The sequence below is a fragment of the Pantherophis guttatus genome, chromosome 17 (assembly GCF_059756535.1).
Source record: "Pantherophis guttatus breed Tessera chromosome 17, ASM5975653v1, whole genome shotgun sequence".
In the NCBI taxonomy this organism is placed as follows: Eukaryota; Metazoa; Chordata; class Lepidosauria; order Squamata; family Colubridae; genus Pantherophis; species Pantherophis guttatus.
Genome location: NC_142079.1, coordinates 675,103 through 693,468, shown reverse-complemented (window position 1 = coordinate 693,468; position 18,366 = coordinate 675,103). Strand labels below are relative to the sequence as shown.

Here is an 18,366-nt window from a genome sequence, read left to right as displayed (position 1 = left end):
CCCGTTGCTACGAGACCCTCGGGAAGGAGCTGGACCCGGTGGCTTCCGCTCCTCCCGGAAAGTCTTCCCCGAGCGTCCCGGTCCCGCGTCTTCAGTTCCGCCCGCGGAGCGCAGCCAGGCCGGGGATGCCGCTGAGCCGCTTCGGCCGGCTGGAAACGGAGCGGGCGACGGCGGTGCTGCGGCGGCTCCTTCGGGCCGGGGGCTCGGCCAGGTCCGGCTGCGAGCGGAGCGGGTCCCGCCGAGCGCCTGCGGGGGAAATGGAGGGAGGCGCCCGGCGGGACGACTCTCTGCGCCCGGCGGATCCCTGCGGGCTGGGTGGGAATGGGCAGCCTTCCCCGGGGGAAGGGACTACAACTCCCAGAAGGCGCGCCGGCTCGGAAGCCTGCAAGGGGCCGGGGGAGGTTGGGCGCCCGAGGGGCTCCTGTCATGCCTCCTTCCTTCCCTCTCTCCTAGGTCCAGGATGATGAGGAACTGGGGGGTGATCGGTGGGGTGGCCGCCGTCTTGGCCGCCGGCCTCTACGTCCTCTGGGGCCCCTTGGCGGAGAGGAAGCGGCGCAGGAAAGGTGAGCAGGAGGGGCGCCCACCTGGGATGGCACCCGCAGCCCTGCTCTTCCCCTGCGACGTTACCCGCTTGGGAATTGAAAGGGCTGCAAGCTCGGAAGGCGGCGGGAAACCCCCCCCCCCCCAAACCCTTCAGCCTGGAGCAGAAGAGAGGGTCTTCGGTTGGAATAAGAAGAAGAGCAGGGTGAGCTCCGTAAGGCTAACCCATTATACGTACGGATCTTTTTCTCCGCAACAGGGCTGGTGCCCGGGCTGCTCAATCTGGGCAACACCTGCTTCATGAACTCCCTTCTCCAAGGGCTGTCGGCCTGTCCTTCTCTCATTCAGTGGCTGGAAGGATTCGCAGGTCAGGACTCGGCTGGCCAAAGCAAGAAGGCTGGCCAGCGGTCCCTCTCGCTGACCTTGCTTCGCTTGCTGAAAGGTAGGAATCCTTTTGCAAGACCTCGAAGGTGTGTGTTGTCTGTCGTTTTTCTGAAGTCCTGTGTTTTAACCTTTGGCTCCTTGTTCTGTTCATTGGATTACCTAGCAAACAGATGCAGCGCTTTTTATGATAACGGAGGAGGAAACGGCGAAGTAGTGGTAGAACACAGTTCTAGAAATGATGCTGTGAATATTGGCATGGCAAGAGGACGCGTTTCACCTGAAATTTGTAGAAAACTAAATGCAAATTCTGCCATTTGACAATGTTAGGGCAGGCAAGTGTGTTCTGACAGTGTTGTTGTCAAGGTTTTCCACTCTGTAGACTGTTCCAAAGCACATGAGTATAAAGTATTTACTTTAGAATCAGAGGCTCCAGGACTGGGAGGGAAATAAGTTTGCTTTTCTGAGAGACTCTGCATTAACTCTTTGGGCTGTTTATTGCTTTCAGCTTTATCCTGCCAAGAGGCAATGGAGGACGACCTCCTGGATGCAAGCTGCTTGTTGGAGGTTTTAAGGCTGTACCGCTGGCAAATCTCCTCTTTTGAAGAACAGGTAGTCAGAAAGAAGGAAGGCTTCTCGGTATCCACACATTGACTGTTTGGTCTGTGATATCAGGCATATTAAAAACAGGAGCAAGAATTGGCTTCTCCCTATTCATTGCAGTCACCTTTCCTGCTGTGGTTGACCTGGCATTTTAAACTCCCCTATCATTTTCTCCTTTGCCAGGATGCTCATGAACTGTTCCATGTCCTTACTTCTTCACTGGAAGAAGAGCGAGACGGTCAGAGCCAGATTCCACATTTATTTGATGTGCATTCACTGGAGGTGAGTGAAAGAATAGCTAAGGTGCACAACTAGAATTAGAACAGAAACCAAAATACAGTTTAGGCCAATCACCCGTCCTCTACCTGCCTGGGAGTTTGCCATCTTGAACTTTTGAGGATTTATTTTTCAGTAGCCTACATAGGGCTGTGCAGGGATGCCTTTTACCTTTCTTTACAGTGTTTAAATCTCCAAGACAAGTGATTCCATCAATCAAAAGTCTTGATATTTGTGGCTTATTTTCATAGTACACTGTATTTGTTGTTTTTCCTACCTAGGAGCCGGAAATACCTCAAGAACAAATATGCTGCCGGACAAAAGGTAAAAAAAATAAAAAATAAAAGCTTTTAACAGGGTTGGCAACCATTACACAACCGATCGTGGCAAATGAGTTGTATTTTGTAGGTCCGCTTTATCCTGTGCCAAATTGCTGGAAAAGGCAGCATCCTTTTCACGGAAGACTGACCAGTCACATGGTTTGCAAGCACTGCAAGCAACAGGTACGTAAGAAGAATAAGTGCAGCTTTTTGGATCCACTGTGTAGAAATGTGTGATCTTCTGGGATCCACCAGAATGCAACAGTTGCCGTGGAACTGTCTGACTTGGGTAGGGCAACGGAGGGGCTTCCCCTTCCTTGCCTGTCTGCTGGGAGGTGGGAAAATGTTCGGGTGGAATCCAGGGCTCCTTTCTCTTTCAGAGTCCCCTCAGGTACGATACCTTTGACAGCCTTTCCTTGAGCATCCCCACCACCATGTGGGTAAGTCTCTTTCCTTGGAGATCCACAGCGATGCTTTACGAATCTGCCGGGCTCCTGACCTTTGCTTGACTTCCTCCCGTTGTCCGCAGGGCCATCCCTTGACGCTGGACCACTGTCTTCGCCACTTCATCTCCTCCGAGTCGGTCAAGGATGTCGTATGTGACAACTGTACCATAGTAGGTCTTCCGAGTACCTTGGGATCGTGTGATCCGTTTTGTATTTCACACACCAATTTGCACACGGGTGTAAAAGTAGTGTCTTTGTGAATCGTGTCTTGGACCCACAGGACCCCTGAGCACCTTGGAAATTGTTTGTTTTGTCCTCTTCCCCAAGATTCAGGCTGAAGGGACGAAGGGCTTCCAAATTATGGAGCACCAGAGAACGACTTTTGTTAAGCAGCTCAAGTTAGGAAAGGTAAGAATCGGGGTGGTGGAACTGTTGTGGGTTTACTCTCTTTCTCTTGCTACATGTGTACTACAAATTCTGCACAGGAAATACTCCATTCTCTGTCTCGCTCCATGTCAGCAAATGTTAGAAGATATGGAAGTTGGTAATGAGGTAGGATTTCCTGTGGCAGACGGAAAAGTCCCAGGGCCTTTGTGAAGATGAAGCTATCACTTGTCCCTGAGAGGCTAGCTTTCCCCATTCACATTTGTTTTCCCTTGTGAGGGGCCTCCGCCTGTAACTTGCAGAGGATCAACCAGCATCACAGGCTGACTTCTTAAGCCACTGAGAAATTTGACACTGATTCTGCGTGGGCTCAAGGATGTCCTAAGAGCCAACTGAGGGTTAAACTTTGGGCTTGTACTTCAGCTACATTGCACATGGGAATGCCTCATCCCACCGCCAACAGCCCCATTTCCGTCTCCATCCTGACTTTCTAGCTCCCTCAGTGTCTCTGCATCCACCTGCAACGGTTGAGTTGGTCCAGCCACGGCTTGCCCCTGAAGCGGAACGAGCACGTGCAGTTCAGCGAGTTCCTCATCATGGATCTATACAAGCAGCACTTCCCCACCCATAAATCCAACCCCAGGGAGGGTCTGCAGGCGGAGCCAGACCCCGGGCAAGGTAGGAATTCATGGAGACCAGCCCTGCCTGCTCACCTATATTGGGGGCCATCAGCCATCAAGAATTAGCTTCCTTGTTTTTACAGGTGGGGAACGAACAGGGAACAGCAAGCCCATTCTCAGCAACGGCACATGCTGCACTCCGTGGCTGCCTCCCTCCATCAGCTTCCCTTACATGGCTGTTCCCGGCTGTGGGTAAGTGAGGACAGGGTGGGCTGCTGCTAGACTTCCTCAGGGACGAGAGCAGCCTGTAAAATACTATTTGTCTGCATCTTCCATGGGCTGCTGAGCCTGTCTATGAAACACATGGGTATTGGTTGAGCCTTTGGGTGAATTCCCGCCCTGCCTGGACCCAGCCCTGCCTGAATGGTTCTAGAGGCAGCTGCAGCTGTTGTGCCAAGAATGTAGGCAGTTGCTAGAAAGAGGCCCATGCTATTTGCTTCCCTTCTGAGCTCAAGAGGGGAGGATGGTTGTGGAATGAGCCTCTGCCTCTTTTCCCTCCAGTAGTTCCCCCGTCTACGTGTACCGCTTAATGGCTGTTGTGGTCCACCACGGGGACATGCACTCAGGGCACTTTGTGACCTTCCGCCGTTCTCCGTCATCTTCCCGGACTCCGCCGTCTGCCGGCAGCCAGTGGCTTTGGGTTTCCGATGACTTGGTGCGCAAGAGCAGCTTGCAAGAGGTCTTGGCTTCCAGCGCCTACTTGCTCTTTTACGAACGCATCTGCTCCAGGCTGCAGCCTCCCAGCCGAGAACTCCAAGCCGAGGAATGACAGAGGAGAGCTGGCCATGCACGGAGTAGTTGCTGCTCTTCTCTCGGGGTTGTGAGAGTTTCCTCCACGGACACCCCAGGATGCAGTGGGTGGAGGGGGTGCCTCTCGACAGGAGCTGGCCCGAAGATGCTCGGCATATGTGATTTTCATCCGTATCAGAAAAATCTTCATGTGCTCCACAATACTTTGTTCCAGGAATTTCAAGTAGAGACCTCTTAGGATCTTCTCCCTTGTGACATTCACCTCCTCTTCCTTTGTGGTGATTGATTTACTGCCAGTCTTTTCACAACATTTCATGTCTAGCAGATTTAGTCAGACAACAACCTACCATGTCCAGAGGGGAGGGTGGAAAAGTCTTTTTAAGTGCCTTGATCGTATGTTCATTAGCGACAAGAGGACCACTTAGGTGTGGCTGGGGCTCTGGGATTCCAGGGGAGGCCAGTGGAGCCGAAGAAGGCCTGCATTTCTGACTGGGGCCTGAAGCTGCTTCCCGGAATGCAAGGTGGCATCTTTGTATTGATGAGTCTGTTGTAATTCCATTTGTTTTCTTACCAGGATCTCCTTCAGCAAAAGGGGGACCCCTCTTTCCTATACCTTGCTAACTCTGCCACCAGAATTTGCCGATTTAAAATATTTTGTACATGATAAAATTGCTGCTAAGATTCCAAATGTATTTGGACCCATCATCTGTCTTTGTATGTGTGAGAGAAATCCTTTTCTCATCTTCCTGCACTGGCTCCTGTGGAATCAAAGCCAGGTGATGAGTGTCCTAACGACGTAACTTGTGTGTACTATTAAAGTCAGCAGCCCAACACCAATGGCAAAGACAGAGCTTTTCTCCCATAGGAAACAAAGGATCACTTTTTATTTATTTCAGGGTATTAAAAGACACAAAACAGTAGAGTTTGTGCACCTCAGGCATGCTGCTGCTTGCAAAGTCACCTCTACTCAAGTTTGCTCAAATGGAAAGGAGTGGGGCAAGGCGCAGATAGGCCCTGGGAAGGCCCAGGTTCCTCCTTAACTCCAAGCTGCGGGATTCCCTGGACAGAAACAGGCCTGCATTTGGGGAGACCTTGGTGTAGAGACACTTTCCTAGAAATAGGACAGTGATGCCTCCCTGCTTAGAGAAGTGTCATGAATCTTGATCAGCTCCTTAAGCAGCAAGCAGATTGAACATGCACTGAGCCAGAGATTACGTTTGTGCAGCACTCCCCCCCCCCCCATAGTTAACCGAAGTCTGGTTTATTCAGTTAACCCAATTTTCTTGGTTCACAGGATACTTTGTGCCACAGGCCAGGTTCACACAGCCCTCCAGGATCAAGTGTGACTGGCTGATTAGGGAGGGAGTGAATCCGAGGCAAACCAGAGCCACAAATACGGCTTGGTTAGAGGATCCAGAGGCTGCATCAGGTTGTGCTGAGCCTGTGATTACAACAGCCCAGTCCAGATAGGTTTCAAGAAAAGGGAGCTGTAAACCCAGGCTACAGCCTGTGAGAAACAAGGGGGGGGGGTGTTTGTCCTTCAAGCACCCAAAAGGGAAAGGGTGGAAAGATGCTTCCCTTCCCCCCCGACACCCCCCCTTTCCCCTGCCTCTGGAAGCTAAAGAGTCCTAACTTTCCGAAAGGTCAGGTTGATTCTGGGTGCCAGCACTTTCTTGCGGCTGGGCAGGCTGTGGTACCAGTAGTGATTGGTGGGGAAGTTCATCATTAGCAGACTGCCATGATCCAACTGCAACTTGACAGGTGCGATTCGGCGAGAGGCGATTTTGCCCCGAGAAGCCCCATGGCGGAAGATGAAGTCCCTGCAGGCACCGAAGGACACGGAGGCAATGGGGCTGTGGGGAACCAGTTCCCTCTCGTCATCCCTGTGCTCTCCGATGTGGTCGTGCCCATCTTTATACCTGCAGAGGCACAAGGAAGATCCTGTATCCGTCTGCCGGGCGATGCAGCATGGCAGCTGGAGAACCCCAAATCCCATGTTCCAGGAAGAAGTGCGTCAGACGGATGGTGCTTCCTGCTGTCTGAAAAACCCTGGGGAATTACCTGTTTATCAAAACGAAGTTGAAGGTGTGCGTGGTGACCAGCTGGACACGGTCCCTGATGCGATTCAGAATTGGAATCCAGGGCTTGGGGGAAAAGGTGACACCAGAGTAAGTGTAGGTGAGCCCAGCATCCCCGTAGGTCACCTGCTTCCTCGGGATTTTGTGCCACTTCCCAAAGATGTGTAGCTTGGTGAATTCACCTGTTTGGGGGGAAAAACAAAGCAGAACTCAATCTTGCCACAAATTTAGGCTTCTCAGGAGGGAGAAGAATCAGTAATGGAGAGGTAGCTCCTGTAACCCTCTTCCAAATTGACGGCAGGGGGCAAGAAGGAGAGCAGGGATTATTTCCTGCTACTCCAGGTGCTTCCCCCCCCCCAGACCTACAAAATACCAGCCAGGTGTAGGGAGCTGCATTCACCTTCAAAGTACTCCACTTCCTTTTCGAGCTGCTGGAAGATTTCGTCTGCCTGGGCTCTGCCATAGAGGATGGTATAGTCACAGATGAGCCCCTCTGCCCGGATTTTCTTCCATGGCATGCCTGGCAAGGGGCTCATCTCTTGCTTGGCTGCCTCCTTCGGGCTGCCTTGCTGGGCAGAGTCTGCCCTCTCCTCCTCCTCCTCTGTGGCCCTGGGCTCCAGGCCCTTCTCTGGGGTGGATCCAGGAACTGCTGGGATGAGGAATTTCTCCATCACCCACTTCAGGAGAAGGACAGAGCGGGAGGAAAGTGGCAGTCCATGGCAGGGGGATTCTGGCCGCTTTCTCTGGCGCCCCTCGGCAGAAGGGCCCCAGAGCTCCTTGGCAAGGTTTTCCTACCTACAGCAAAGGGGGAAACGCCAACCAGCAGCTGCTGCACCTGCCAGGCCAAAAGCAAACACCTGAGAAAACCAGCAATAATGGCGAATAATAACCCAGCCCCCTCCCCCCCTCCCTCCCCACCCCCCATCAGTCCCTCAAAGCCTCTAAGGCTGGGCCAGAAGGGAAAGCCTTTCGCCCCAGGCACCACCTGCCTCTTCGTTCAGAGGGGGAAGCGGGCAGGTGAGCACGGCGCTTAGGGGCGCTTCCTCCCCCCCCCCCGGGCCACTCGCAGCACCACCGGCCACCCGAAAGCCCGCTCTCTGGCTGGGTGGAGTGCCCAGGGCGCATGCGCCAAGCCCCCCCCCGATATTTTGCTCGCGGGGGGGTTTCTACCTGGCCACAACAGCGCGCATGTGCGAATGTAATGGGCGGGGGGGAGGGCGTTCCTTGGTGTCGCGTAGCCAGTATTTTCCCGCCAATTTTTTCGCGGGAGATTCCAAGTGATTCCGCCGCAGCAGCCGCTGCTCCCGACCTGCAGCGCCCCGTTGCCCCGGAGAGCGGTTCCACCATGATCGGGCAGAAGTCCTTGCTCTCCTTTTTCACGGCGGCGCCCGGCAAGAAGAGGAGTCGCTCTCCGGAGTCAGCCGCGGCGGCAACTGAGGTACTTTTCGGGGAGGGTTATTATGAAGGAAGGGCTTAATTAAATTATTATTATTATTATTATTATTATTATTATTATTATTATTATTATTATTATTATTATTATTATTATTATTATTATTATTATTATTATATGCGGGAGGCAGTCTGGGGATTCGGAGGGAGAAGCGGGGCATGTATTCAGCTACCACGTTTTTACTAGTAAAGGCAAAAATTGCTGTCTGAGGTACCGACCAATCAGAAGCCTCCGAAGGCTCTTAGTGGGAGGGCCGCTGGGGCCGCTTCGGGTCACGTGGCCCGGTGAACCACCGAGAATCCACGCTTTAGGGAGGGGCTGAAATTAGCTGGAAATGGTCCTGATTGGTTTTAAGGGGTAATCCCACCCATCTTCTACCCGCAATCCAATTAAAGGTCTGGGCGGGTCAAGGGAAAAAAAGCAACAATGGACGTAGACCAATAGGAAAGCCCCCTCGCCCCCTTGGGCGGCATGCTGGGTTTGTTTTTCCCGCGAAATGCGCACGTTTTTCTCCGGGCCGGAAGTGTCGGAGAGGCGGCTGCGGTTGCTTCGCCTCCATGGCACCGGCCTTGGGAATTAGGTTTTCTCCCCGCGGCCGCTTTCCTGCTTCCCTTTCCCTGCGCCTGACCCGCTTCTTTTCCCTCTTGCAGGCCGCCAAAAGATCGAAGATTAATGGCTGTTCCACGCGATCTCCCCCGCTCAGCCCGGAACAGGTGGAGCGCATCCGCAAAAACAAAGAGGCGGCACTGCAGAAGCTCGCAGCCCGTACCGCCAGCTACATTCCTGCGGAGCTGGGGCAGAGCTGGAGGGTCTCCCTGGCCGGAGAGTTCGCCAAGCCGTATTTCACTCAGGTGGGTAGGAAGCCAGGACTTTTGCTAAAGGATCAGGGTTTTTTATTGGTGTGTTCCCCCCACCTTCCTGCTTTTAGGTCTTAGTCCAGCTGATTAAAGAGAAGGGGTGCTTGTTAATTAGCATTATTGGAGTGAATTTTAGCCTGTTCCTGCTGATAACAAGGTTAGGCAAATGCTTTTATCTCAGCAGTCCATCCTCAAAGGCTACCACACCACTGGGACAGGTGCTTTTTAAAGCAATTGGCTTGTAGGCCTTTTTTAATGATGTTGAAGATTTTAACAGCCGTCTTCTGATAACATCTGTGAGGACTGCTTGAGTGAGACACAATAATTCATCTCCTGGAAGCCACATTCTGCCCAGCAGAATTTGTGATGAGGGTACTGGACAACATCAGGGCAAAGACTGTTTCTGTGCATGTTATGGAATGTGATATCTCCTTAGTTGAGGTCTAAATAAATCCCCCCCCCTTTATACAGCTGATGACATTCGTTGCTGAAGAACGCAAGCGCTGTACAGTTTATCCACCCCAGCATCAGGTCTTCACTTGGACCCAGCTGTGTGACATCCATGATGTGAGTCAACCTGTTATAATTAGTCTGCGTTTATCATCTTGTTCCTTTAGGAATGGGTAGTGTTATCTTCAGGTGTTTACCCTTAGCTATTAGCTGAGTTCATACGACACAGGTAGCCACTGGGTTTTTTTTTTTTTTTTTAGTCATCCATATTTAAGCAAATCCTGGCTTAATGCAGCGTGTGAATCCAGGCACTTTGCCTGTCGCCCTAACCAGTTCCCAAGTTCAATGTAATGGCGTTTGCTGCTTTTTGGAATACTACTAAGAGCAAAGAATTTTCCGTCTCATCAAGTAGAAGCATAAATCTAGACAAAAAATTGTTTGAGAATAGGAATAACGGATGTGGAGTGTTTAAATGTTTTCTGCTCTTGCTTTCAGGTGAAAGTTGTCATTTTGGGCCAAGATCCATATCACGGGCCCAATCAAGCTCATGGGCTCTGCTTCAGCGTCCAGAGACCAGTTCCCCCTCCGCCCAGGTAAGGTTCAGCTCTGGCCCAGTAGTTCTGTTAGGGCCAGGGGTGCCGTCTTGTTTTATAGCATTCTTTGGAACAGCTGACTGCTGAATATATTGTGTGAAAACGTGGTGCTTCTGAGACTTGTTTTTCTTTATAGCCTGGAAAATATTTACAAAGAGCTTGCTGTGGATATAGAAGGCTTTTCACATCCTGGCCATGGAGATTTGACTGGATGGGCTAAACAAGGTGACCCAATGCCATTCTTTTCCCAATTGCTTTCAGGCTGCATTTGGTTCTGCTGCATTTGTGCTTCAGTTGCTAGAGTTACCCAGCCTTTGTGACCGATCTGAAAACTGAAGGTCACACCTTTGTAGATCATCCAGGCTGGTTGATGTGTCTCCCCTAAATATGTATTTTAATTACTATTTCTAACCTCTCACAATCATGTTTCTCACAAACCACAAAGCAAGTAATCAAATCAACTGCCATCTTTCAAACTAGGCTTGTAGCAAAACCTGTCATAGTGAACAAAATAATTGTAATTCTTGTATTAAGGGACTATATAAAGCCTCCATAGAAATGGTACAAAATTATGCTTGAAAGCCGTGAGAGGAAACAGTTCTAGCTCCACCCTTCTGTCCCGTCAATTTTGGAGGCTGCATCCTGGATGGGCATATGAAGTGATCTTGATTATCCAGCTTTGATGGGAGCAAAAATGACTTTATTCCAGCATTCCTACTACTGGCATCGTGCTGTTGTTTTTACAATCCAGGTGTGCTGCTGCTTAATGCTGTCCTCACAGTCCGAGCTCATCAAGCCAATTCCCACAGAGAGAGGGGCTGGGAGCAATTCACAGACGCCGTGGTCTCCTGGCTGAACGAGAACCTGGACGGCCTGGTCTTCATGCTGTGGGGAGCTTATGCTCAGAAGAAGGGCAGCTCTATTGACAGGGTAGGTTGGCTTTTGACAACAGCACTTGTCTGCTGTTTAAAAGGAGATCTAAGTGAGCTACCACACTTGGCCATAACGCTGTTTGCTTGCAGTAAATGATGAACCTAATCATGCTTTGCGCCTTACCATGATGGGAATGCTCAGACAGCTTATCTACCAAATGAGGATTAAAATAAATGAAACCTTTGCAGGGGTGGATGAATCTAGCCAATGAAACTATTCCTTTTTAAAAAATTCAATCCACATTCTAACTCAATAGAAGTAGAAACATGGCCTGCTTATAGGATCTCTTTGCTTAATTCTGGACAATTGGGCTCTGCTAGCTTCTTAATCTATGCCTTTAAATCACGCCGGTTCTTCAAGCGTGTGGGGCTGGGAAGTCTTAACGCCTCTGGCTTCTTGCAGAAACGGCACCACGTCCTGCAGACAGCACATCCCTCGCCCCTCTCTGTGCACAGGGGTTTCTTTGGCTGTAAGCATTTCTCCAAAACGAACGAATTCCTGAAGAAATCTGGGAAGCAGCTGATCGACTGGAGGGCCCTGTAAGGATCCTGAAACTCCCTGGAGACCACAAGAGCAGCCATTTTTGTCCCTAACATGCCGGAGAGCCTCTGCAGAAATATTCTTGGACGGGTTTCTTTGAAGCTGATCTAAACAGTATTCTTTTCACTTTTAATTCAGGGTTAACCTGAGTCATGGTGTTTATTCCAAGTATATTTTTTAAAATTTTGGAGCAAACGGAGATTAGCCAAAGAACGCTGCCCTGTTTTTCTTCAAATTCTTCATCACTGTCAAAAACTTCCTGCCAATCTTTTCCTTGCAATCATGACCCTGAGGTTTTTGTTTTTCCTTCTCTTATGCTTCTCAGAGGAAAATGGAAATATTGACAGCCAACAAGGTGCCTCTTTGTTTTGCCTCTGCTGAAGAATTCATTCAGCAAGCTGCTTATTTCATCCAAACTTGAAGCCTTATCTACTTATCCCAACTTGGTCTTTTTTTTTAATCTGCCAACGATTTAAGACTTTCAAAAGGTGCTATGAAAAATAATTTTTAGTAGTTTGACTTGCAGGAAGTGGACCAACAGTTTGAATGTATTCCACTTTTGGGACCAGATTTAAAAGTATTGCCAGAATTCTGTGGGAAATGTTACTTATGTAGTACAGAAAGGAGAGCTGCAGTTGGCTAAAAATTACAAGCCAAAAGTTTTCTAGGAAACCAGTTTGTGTTCAGATGAGGGCTTGATTGGCCTGCGAGGCTTCGCACTTGGGGTGCAGCCAGTCCTCAGTCCGGTGCAGAAAGAAAGCCGGTTCTGGCGCCAACCTCGGGTATCTCACTTCTGCCAAACTTAGGTGCCTTTTCGATGCTGCCCTAGCCCAACGTCTCGGTTGCAGGTTATTCCCACAGGAGCCGTTGCTGAACTCCCATCAGCTTCTGTGTGTGAGAAGAAGAAGCCTTGTGTTTCGTATGCAAATTGCATATGGAGAACTTCCAGCTGGTATATTTATAATACCAATTTTAAGACACTTTTTTCAAAAAAAAAGAAAACCACATCTTTCCTGTAACACTAGTTCCCTACATTGACGTGTTCCAAAGTTTTCAAATAAATGTTTCTGATATTTACTTGAAATCTGTGATGCCCATTTTCGAAAGATGACTTTCCTTAAATGGTATTTTAGGAAAAGGTTCAAACTCCTTTGCAGGCACTCCAGCGTTTCTCAGTCTGGGGGCAGCAAAGATACTCTCTTGGGGGGGAGGTGGGGGCTGCCAGGGGATGGATCATGCCCAATGAGGAGGGGGGGGGATGGAAAGCGGGGGGGGTCTCTGGGCAAAGGGAGCTTTCAAGCCCTTCAAAGAGGCCAGCTGTGCTCTGTCCCCCTGGAAGCGGGGGAGAGGGGGGGCTTAGGGCCGCATAGGATGATGGGCTTTGCAATACTTGCAATATGGGTTTTTAGCCAGCGGCTGCTTCCCCCTGCGGCTGCTGGATCCCCGGGGAGTGCGGGGGTGGGGCGGGCTGAGAGCCCTCGGCTACGGTGCGGCGCCCCTCCCGGCGCTTTGCACGTGGGCGCGTGGAGCGGAGGTCCCAGCGGAAGGCAGCGCGTTGCAGCCCGCGACGGCAAGTGCAAGGAGCCCGCCGGCTTCTCCGGCCCGTCCTGCAAGCGGCCCTGCTTGGAACGGCTTTTATCGGGGCGGCTCCGCCTCGCCTGCAGACGAAGAGGCCGCCGGCGCCCTCCGCCCGGGAGCTTTGCTTCGGAGGGAAGCGGCCCGGCTGAGCAGGTGGGCCTTGCCCCGGGGGGAGGGGGGGTGGGGGGGGGCGAGGTCGGGCTGGCAGCCGGCGGGGCTTTACAGGATGGAGACAATAAGCGGGGGCGGCGCCTCCTGCCTTGGCTGCCGCTTTGAATAATGCAAAAACGATGCGCAGGAAAACAAGGAGGGTTTCCTTCAAACTCTACTGAAGTTTGTGTGTGTTGTGTTGTGTTGTTTATTTGCAAAGGAAAAGGTAATCTTAAACACAACGGTACTGTCCGCTACACTTTTAATTTTGTTTCAGTTTATCTTTGCCAGCAGCAAACACACCTTCGGGAGATGCTGGAAGTTGTTGTTGTTTACAACATTCAGTGCGGTGTGTGGTATCCAGTAACCTTTGGAGGTGTGCAAAGCAGTTGTCAGTTTTTATCCTGGCGAGCGAACTTTGCCCCAGTTAAAGTCAAAGTGCCCTGTTGGGCGGGCACAGAATGCCATGGAGCCCTGCCACCTGGCACCCGCTGCTCCAGCCTCCCGGGGCCAAGAAAGAAATTTCCATACAAACACAACACAAGGGTGTGATCTTCTTTCAGACTGGGAAGCTTTGAATTCGGGCGTGCTCCGTTTTGGGTGGATTTAAGGTTGAGATGTGAGTAGCACAAAAGCCAAAATCTTTCAATGTTAGGTGGTGTGACCAGCAAAGAAAGGACTTCCTTTGAGCTGCCCTTTCCTAATGTCACTATTGCACTTCATCTCAGCCAGAAGCTTTTATATCAGCTTGCTGGCTGTAATAAAGTTTTTGATTTGGGAACATTATTATTTATTGGTAAGTTTCTGTTCACCAAGACTTTGCATGAGCTGTTGGCAACTGTGCATTTTGTTTGTTATATATAGACAGAACCACCAAGCGCCTAATTTGCTCAGCACTAAGGATGTTAACATGCGAATAATTGTGTGTGTTGTGTGGCTGTCGATGTCCATGCAAGATCCAGTTAATCTTCACATTCCCGGACTTCCAGCTGCTGAGGAGCCCAAGCTAATTTGCTTGTCAGAAAGCGAATCTTTTTTTAGAAAGTATATTAATGGACTAGAGAAAGCTGGAAAAGATTGCAGTTGTAATTAGTTAAAGCAGCTTTAGATAATTCATTAGATGCAGAACTTAGCAAATGTAAGTCTCTCTCTGCTGTTCCTCCAAGGAACTTCTCAATTTTGGGGTTCTTCTGGTGAGTTTTGTAAATGGCTTTGATGGAACAAGAGATGCTCTCAGAGTATTTATATTTAAAACAGGTTGGCAGAAAATTCATCTTATTTTCTTTTTTAATTATTACTATCATGTGGATTTCCTTCCCCTCTTCTTAATAAATACTAAAGATTTGCTCGATTAGCAAAGATTCAGGTTTTGATTTAACTGAGGTCGTAGTTGTATCCCTTTCTTGGAAATTCATATTCAGTTTAGTCGGATTTGGGGCTAAGCAGTGTTAAAATAAGCAGTCAAAAGGAAGTAAGTTACTCCTTAAATTGGGAACCAGTTGCGAATGATTTGGCTCCTATGCTGCAAGCTGGAGGGAAAATGGGCCTTGACTGCCATGTGATTGAGAACTGAGACCCTGAGTACCTGTGGAAACCAGCAACCCTGATCAAGGGCAGAGAAGAAGAAGACTTCGTATGTCCTTTAAAATGTGGGTTGTTGATTGTTGTTACAAAAGTTGTTACTGACTCCTTGGTCTTGGCTGTAGGAGAAAGGTCACTTCTCTAGATGTTGGAATTGAAGGCAAGGGTCTTCTGGAGCAGAGGGAGGGTCTTGCCTAAAGAGGCTGGATCCTGGTGGGCCAAGTCTTCATATTTGGGGTCTTGGGGCAGGACCACAGCCAGCCCTGGATACTGTTTGCGGAGGATAAAAATAGCAAGCTCCTTTATAGCTTTAGGAAGAGCAGTTGCCTGGGCAGCCAGGAATTTTGGGCCTGGGGGAAGTGGAACTTCTGGGAGGCACTGAGGTGCATGCGAGTCTGCAGCTGAAGAGGCAGAGGTTGCTGGTGGGGCTTCATAATTGTGTGGGAGACCTGACTCACTCCATTTCTACACACCGCCTCTTTACTCAGTGGTAAAATTCCACGCTGAGTTGCGAAAGAATTGATGTTTGAGTCCTTGAAAGCTCGTGGTGGATCCATTATTGAAAAGGTTAGTATATGTCAGAGCAATGAGCCGCAAGCCAGGAGGTTTAGGGGACCGCTATTCTGCTTGTGAGCCTCACGCAGTAGTGCCGCTTCTCCCAGAGTCAAAACAGTCTCTTTGGCTTGAGGGAGGGGCATCTTCTCTTCTACACAGTTGCTCTGCCCTCTCGGATCCAAGGCCCTGATTCTGAGTCCCCAGACTCCCTGTGCGCACAAGTATCCCTTCCCCAACTGAGTGCTGCTGTTTCTCTTATTTCTAGGGTTCCTGAATGGTTCTGCTAGTGTTCGTGGCCTTGGTGCTTGGGCTGTGGCTGGTTTGGACCAAGATGGCCAAAAGCCCTCCGCTTGGTTTGAAAAAACTGAAGCTTGAGCAGCCTGTCCCGGAGCAGCTGACCACTCCAGAAGTCCAGCAGCTGCCTTCCAGCAGGTTCCTTCCACAGTTCCCGGGGGATGAGGCAGAAGCCGTATCCTCAGAGCCCAGCCAGGCCCCTGCAAGCCCATCGAGCCAGCCCCTTCCCTGCACCCAGATACCCACAGATCCCTCCTGCCAACGCAAGCCCCCCATCCCCCGCTCTTCCTCGGACTGTCTGCTGTCTCCGGCCGCTGATTCCGCCAGGCCTTTGAGCCGGTTTGCCCGAGTGTCCTCAACGCAGCTCTTGAAGCAAATGCACTCCCTGTCCTTTGAAGAGCAGGCCGACAGCCCTGCCCGGAGGAAGCAGCAAGCCATGGCCAAGTTTGTCTTGGGCTCCTTTGAAGACAATTCTTCGGATGAGGAGCTTGTAGCCGGAGGAGCCTTTCCGAGGAGCAGGAGGAGACGGAGCAGCCTGGCCCATCTCGGTTCTTCCTCCTCCGTGAACTCGGAAGCGAGCCTTATCATGAGGTAGGCAACGTGGTGACGCGGCTGGTTTGGCCTCTGCGCCAAACCTCCGGGAGGAGCCAATTCAGGGAGGGCCAAGGTGAGCTCCCAATATTTGGTTAAATGTCACTTATTTTAGGAGGCGTTTGGATTGAAGCCACTCACTGTCCTGCAATCCCTTTTTTAGATTGCTAGGATCTACTTTCTAACCCTAACCCTAACCTTAAACACTCAAAGAGCCTCAAAGGTCCTCACCGGAAGCCCCCCGTTCAATTCTGGAGCTGACCGGAAGTCCGGTTCCCCCACCATAGAGTCTCCTCCTAGCGCAGTGTCCTTTTTCCTCTACCTGCCCTAACAAAAAACCCCTATCAATTGTGGAGCTGACTGGCGACAATCAGTAACCTGAGCAAACCAGGGGTGAAAACCAGCAGGTTCTGACAGGTTCTGGAGAACCGGCAGCGGAAATTTTGAGTAGTTTGGAAAACCGGCAAATGCCACCTCTGGCTGGCCCCAGAGTTGGGTGGGAATGGGGATTTTGCAATATCCTTCCCCCAGGAATGGGGTGGGAATGGAGGTTTTGCAGTATCCTTCCCCTGCCACACGCACCAAGCCACGCCCACCAAGCCAAACCATGTCCACCAAGCCACGCCCACAGAACCGGTAGTAAAATAAATTGGATTTCCCCACTGGAGCAAACCCCCGCTTTGGCTTTTGTTTTAATCCGTCTAATTTACCCTGCGTGTTTCAAGTATTACAAACTTCCCATATTTGGTGTACTGAAGCTGGAAAGCGTGGCTGCCAGGGCTATCCCTCTGTCTGCAGCAGTTGTGTTTAGGTTTAGGTTCCAGGCCAAAATGCCTCGGGCACCAACCTGAGGAAGACTGCTAGAAGGACTCCTCATTTCTGGTTGGGTGTCGAGAGAAATCCTTTGAGCCTGGCTCTTGGATCTGCAATTGTTTGTGCAGGAGTTAAGGACTTACAGCGACGGGTCTTGGGATGAAAACCGGAACAGCCTGGTATTTCTGTGAAATGCTCCCAACACTTTTCTAAACGGCTTTTTGAAGTACAGGAACCTGATGCGCAAATCAAAATAGTGAGGAGCAGGAGGATATTCAGATCCCGGAAGCCATAAATCCTTGTGACGAGAGTGCAGAGAATTATCGGCTGGTCCTTTCCACTGTGGATATATTCTGTCCCTTTCACATCCACCACATATTATTTTACGCGTTGATATCTTCCTTTTTATTTCTCTTAAAGAGCTTTGCCAGTACAATGAAGGCATAAAGTACAAAGAAAACAGATCAATTCCTGGTGCCATTAAATGAGCTACAGTGCTGATAACGAAGGCTTATCAGCAGTCTAAGCACGAGAGGCTGCTTGGGATCAAGGGCCAAGGATAGACTTCCAGTTGATAACTAAGTCAGTGATCGGGGAGACCCCAAGTATTGTTGTTTTTTATGGCCTGTCAGCCAGTCAGCCAGATGTTTAGATTATACCAGGAGGTTTTTCCTCCCTTGAGCCACCTGGGGGTGCTGCTGGGGAGCGGCTGAGTCGTATCTGGCCCCTCGCCCACGGGGGAAGGGGAAGCCAAGAGGAGGGGGGAAGTCGCAGAAATGGAGGAGGAGGAGGAAGAGGTGGCCTCCGACTCTGCTCCTGCCTGCCTCTCTGGGGGTTCCAAAGCGCAGGAGAGGAGAGGAACCTCTCTGGGGGTTCCAAAGCGCAGGAGAGGAGAGGAAGAAGCAGCAGACCGGAACTGAGTACAGCACCCCGGAGGTCAGTACCGGCCAGCAGGATTCTGACATGCTTTAGGTCTGGGCAGCTCCTGAGCAGCCTAAGCAGAAAGGAGAAAGGGGACAGCTTGAGATAACCAAACAAACGTTCCTTTCTCAGAGCTCATGCAGAGTCCGGCAGTGGCAGCTCCTTTGCAGAGGTCGGGCAGGGAGGGGGAGATGCTAGCAGCAGCTGCTGGGGGCCCTTCCTTCCTTTATGGTCATTTGGGGGGCTGAGAATCGTCCCCTCCTGGAAGGTGGGCAGAGAAAGCAGCTCCCGAAAGGAGGGAATAACTAACGTTTCCTGGGCGGGTGTTTCCAAAAGCTCTAAGCTTAGACGCCCTTTTGTCCTTCAGTCGCCACAGACATACACAACTGTTTGCGGAGAGTTTCTCAAAACAATTTCAGAAGCAAATTTCTTGTGAATGAGGTTTTCAGGGATTGTTTTCTAGTGATGTTTCCAGGAAATGTTCCTCAGCTAAACAGCCCAGTTTTGAAAACAAGCCCATCTTGCAAGCTTAGCATGGGAAGTCTTCCTTCCTACCCTCTTGTCACTTTTGCCTGCCCTAATCCACTTATCTCTGTTTG

At 50.5% G+C, this 18,366-nt stretch overlaps 4 protein-coding genes across 9 annotated transcripts in view; 3 read left to right on the top strand and 1 right to left on the bottom strand.

Moving 5' to 3' along the window:
• Positions 1-29: 29 nt before the first annotated feature.
• USP30 (ubiquitin specific peptidase 30) lies at positions 30-5,068 on the top strand. 3 transcript variants are annotated; one of them, XM_034428906.3, is made up of 13 exons: positions 30-211; positions 454-563; positions 800-982; positions 1,430-1,533; positions 1,708-1,806; positions 2,082-2,124; positions 2,209-2,303; positions 2,501-2,560; positions 2,650-2,736; positions 2,894-2,974; positions 3,445-3,628; positions 3,714-3,822; positions 4,132-5,068. In XM_034428906.3, exons 1-13 carry the CDS (start codon positions 126-128, stop codon positions 4,397-4,399), a joined length of 1,509 nt encoding a protein of 502 aa, XP_034284797.1. In that variant the 5' UTR covers positions 30-125; the 3' UTR covers positions 4,400-5,068. The 3 variants fall into 3 exon arrangements, with proteins under 3 accessions (XP_034284797.1, XP_034284798.1, XP_034284801.1); XM_034428907.3 differs by having other exon boundaries at positions 54-211; positions 4,135-5,068; XM_034428910.3 differs by having other exon boundaries at positions 100-315.
• Positions 5,069-5,232: 164 nt separating this feature from the next.
• Positions 5,233-7,600, bottom strand: ALKBH2 (alkB homolog 2, alpha-ketoglutarate dependent dioxygenase). 2 transcript variants are annotated; one of them, XM_087880587.1, is made up of 4 exons: positions 7,448-7,600; positions 6,859-7,293; positions 6,442-6,640; positions 5,233-6,299 (listed from the first exon to the last, which is right to left on the bottom strand). In XM_087880587.1, exons 2-4 carry the CDS (start codon positions 7,127-7,129, stop codon positions 5,999-6,001), a joined length of 771 nt encoding a protein of 256 aa, XP_087736713.1. In that variant the 5' UTR covers positions 7,130-7,293; positions 7,448-7,600; the 3' UTR covers positions 5,233-5,998. The 2 variants fall into 2 exon arrangements, with proteins under 2 accessions (XP_087736713.1, XP_087736714.1); XM_087880588.1 differs by having other exon boundaries at positions 7,444-7,579.
• Positions 7,601-7,635: 35 nt separating this feature from the next.
• UNG (uracil DNA glycosylase) lies at positions 7,636-12,368 on the top strand. The gene is made up of 7 exons (XM_034428912.3): positions 7,636-7,896; positions 8,562-8,762; positions 9,240-9,335; positions 9,714-9,811; positions 9,948-10,036; positions 10,563-10,741; positions 11,147-12,368. The coding sequence occupies exons 1-7, from the start codon at positions 7,660-7,662 to the stop codon at positions 11,285-11,287; spliced, it is 1,041 nt and encodes a 346-aa protein (XP_034284803.2). The 5' UTR covers positions 7,636-7,659; the 3' UTR covers positions 11,288-12,368.
• A 285-nt stretch (positions 12,369-12,653) lies between these two features.
• The window catches only part of ACACB (acetyl-CoA carboxylase beta), a 32,116-nt gene continuing 26,403 nt past the window's right edge, over positions 12,654-18,366 (top strand). For 2 of the 3 annotated variants that reach the window (XR_015730305.1, XM_060691969.2), the window contains exons 1-2: positions 12,654-13,015; positions 15,414-16,033. Coding sequence is in view for 1 of the 3 variants with exons in the window: in XM_060691969.2 (XP_060547952.2) it covers positions 15,423-16,033 (611 nt within the window). In the remaining 2 variants the exon portion in view is untranslated. Of the gene's footprint in view, positions 13,016-15,413; positions 16,034-17,588; positions 17,783-18,366 lie in introns of those variants that run through there. The other variant, XM_087880583.1, reaches the window with a different exon arrangement.

Excerpts from the sequence above, each read along its gene's own strand:
- UNG (XM_034428912.3), top strand. The coding sequence starts at position 7,660 with ATGGGCGGGGGGGAGGGCGTTCCTTGGTGTCGCGTAGCCAGTATTTTC. Across the intron at positions 7,897-8,561 it reads CAGCCGCGGCGGCAACTGAG|GCCGCCAAAAGATCGAAGAT; the intron begins GTACTTTTCGGG and ends TCCCTCTTGCAG. Across the intron at positions 9,336-9,713 it reads AGCTGTGTGACATCCATGAT|GTGAAAGTTGTCATTTTGGG; the intron begins GTGAGTCAACCT and ends TCTTGCTTTCAG.
- USP30 (XM_034428906.3), top strand. The coding sequence starts at position 126 with ATGCCGCTGAGCCGCTTCGGCCGGCTGGAAACGGAGCGGGCGACGGCG. Across the intron at positions 212-453 it reads CGGGCCGGGGGCTCGGCCAG|GTCCAGGATGATGAGGAACT; the intron begins GTCCGGCTGCGA and ends CCTCTCTCCTAG. Across the intron at positions 2,125-2,208 it reads AATATGCTGCCGGACAAAAG|GTCCGCTTTATCCTGTGCCA; the intron begins GTAAAAAAAATA and ends TGTATTTTGTAG.
- ALKBH2 (XM_087880587.1), bottom strand. The coding sequence starts at position 7,129 with ATGGAGAAATTCCTCATCCCAGCAGTTCCTGGATCCACCCCAGAGAAG. Across the intron at positions 6,641-6,858 it reads GGAAGTGGAGTACTTTGAAG|GTGAATTCACCAAGCTACAC; the intron begins GTGAATGCAGCT and ends CCCCCCAAACAG. Across the intron at positions 6,300-6,441 it reads AACTTCGTTTTGATAAACAG|GTATAAAGATGGGCACGACC; the intron begins GTAATTCCCCAG and ends GTGCCTCTGCAG.